The 1,422-nt window shown below is 48.6% G+C and overlaps 1 protein-coding gene across 1 annotated transcript in view; it reads right to left on the bottom strand.

Annotated features, from left to right (window-relative positions):
• Positions 1-991, bottom strand: part of tmem276b (transmembrane protein 276b) — a 14,435-nt gene extending 13,444 nt beyond the window's left edge. Inside the window, exon 1 of the mRNA XM_008405169.2 lies at positions 236-991. Within this exon, the coding sequence (XP_008403391.1) occupies positions 236-614 (379 nt within the window). The 5' untranslated portion in view covers positions 615-991. The remainder of the gene's footprint in view (positions 1-235) is intronic.
• Between the last annotated feature and the right edge of the window lie 431 nt (positions 992-1,422).

Raw genomic sequence — 1,422 nt, 5'->3', positions numbered from 1 at the left:
TATTCATATCATGCTAGACAGTGAAAAAGGTTCTGATTCTGTGACAGTATGATTCTTTCAGCACCACGGACAGAGGACGATCACAACACGGAAAATAGCCAAGTATATAACATTTTCATTACTGTATGATGCGCCCGGATTGTTCTGCTTCATGTCAGCTTAGGTGTGAGCTCATCGCCGAGAATCACGGCCTGCTGTACATCAACAGCCAGGTCTCCATCCCACCTATGTTTACCTTTGTAAATAAGGTCCTCGGTCTCCAGGTCGAATCCTTCCCGGTGACACTTCCTCCAAAGCCCGGAGACGGTAGAGTTGAACTGTCGGCTGCAGTGGGACTCCATTGAAGACGACGCGGGCAGAAAGTGCCGCTTCCCCCTAACGAGAGGAGCAGCATCTGGGCCGGTTTTTGGAGGCATCTGGAGAGGGAGGTTGTGGTTTGAAATGTAGATGTAACCGGGGTCGTTCCGCTTGTTGGCATAGTTTTTGCACCTCTCTCGGTGTCTCCTGGCGTCGGTCTCGTACCAGTAGTCGGTGCAGATCGCCATGGCGAGGAGACCCAGCGCGCAAAAAGCCAAGAAAAGCCCAGCGCTGGTTAATATTTTCATAGCGGCCATCTTCCTTTGCTCGGTGGAGAGCCCAAACAGTGGCAAGAAGGTTCCTCCGTGGCCGTGGTGGTGATGGTTTTGGCTGGTACCGGCGTGAAACAATTCACGACGGCACTCAGAGCTTCCTGCAGTCCTTCGCCGGGAGCATGATGCTGCAAGGCCGTAACGGGGTGGACGGGATGCTGCGGTCTATTGTTGTGGTGCCCGGTGCATGAAACGTTGTTCCCACCATCTGTTATGGTACAGGAGGAGGAGAGGGGATGGATGGCGACCAACGCTGTGAGGAGGAGGCAGGGGAGGTGATGTAGTTGCGCTGTCTCTCCTCCAGGTTGACGAGGGATGGGGAGCAGACAGAAATATGTTCTCCTTTTGAGGGGGGGAGTGGTAACTATTAGTTATGCATCGATGAGCGTCTTTTTCACTTTTGAAAATGTATACTGATGTGTAAGTGTGGTTTTACGCTTAAACCTATTTTGGAAATGAATGGCCACACAATAAATAGCAGAAAAACATATGTAATTTATTTCCTTCAAATCATCTGTTGTGATTATTTTACACCGTTTTTGTATTAAGAAAACCCTTTCATTTTGATGAGGGAAACAAAGGGAAAACTGTATGATTTAAAACGCCTTTCAGAAGCATAGTAGCTACATTTCTCATTCTAAGTTTGTGCTTTCTTTTTTCAGGGGGGAATGATTATATAAGGCACCAGCACCTCCTGACCCCACTAAGGGACAAGGGTGTAAAGAAAATGGATGGATGGATGGATGGATGGATGGATGGATGGATGGATGGATGGATGGATGGATGGATGGAT

The sequence above is a fragment of the Poecilia reticulata genome, linkage group LG3, assembly GCF_000633615.1.
Source record: "Poecilia reticulata strain Guanapo linkage group LG3, Guppy_female_1.0+MT, whole genome shotgun sequence".
Classification (NCBI taxonomy): Eukaryota; Metazoa; Chordata; class Actinopteri; order Cyprinodontiformes; family Poeciliidae; genus Poecilia; species Poecilia reticulata.
The sequence above is the reverse complement of the archived record's forward strand: the minus strand, read 5'-3'. Positions and strand labels throughout refer to the sequence as shown.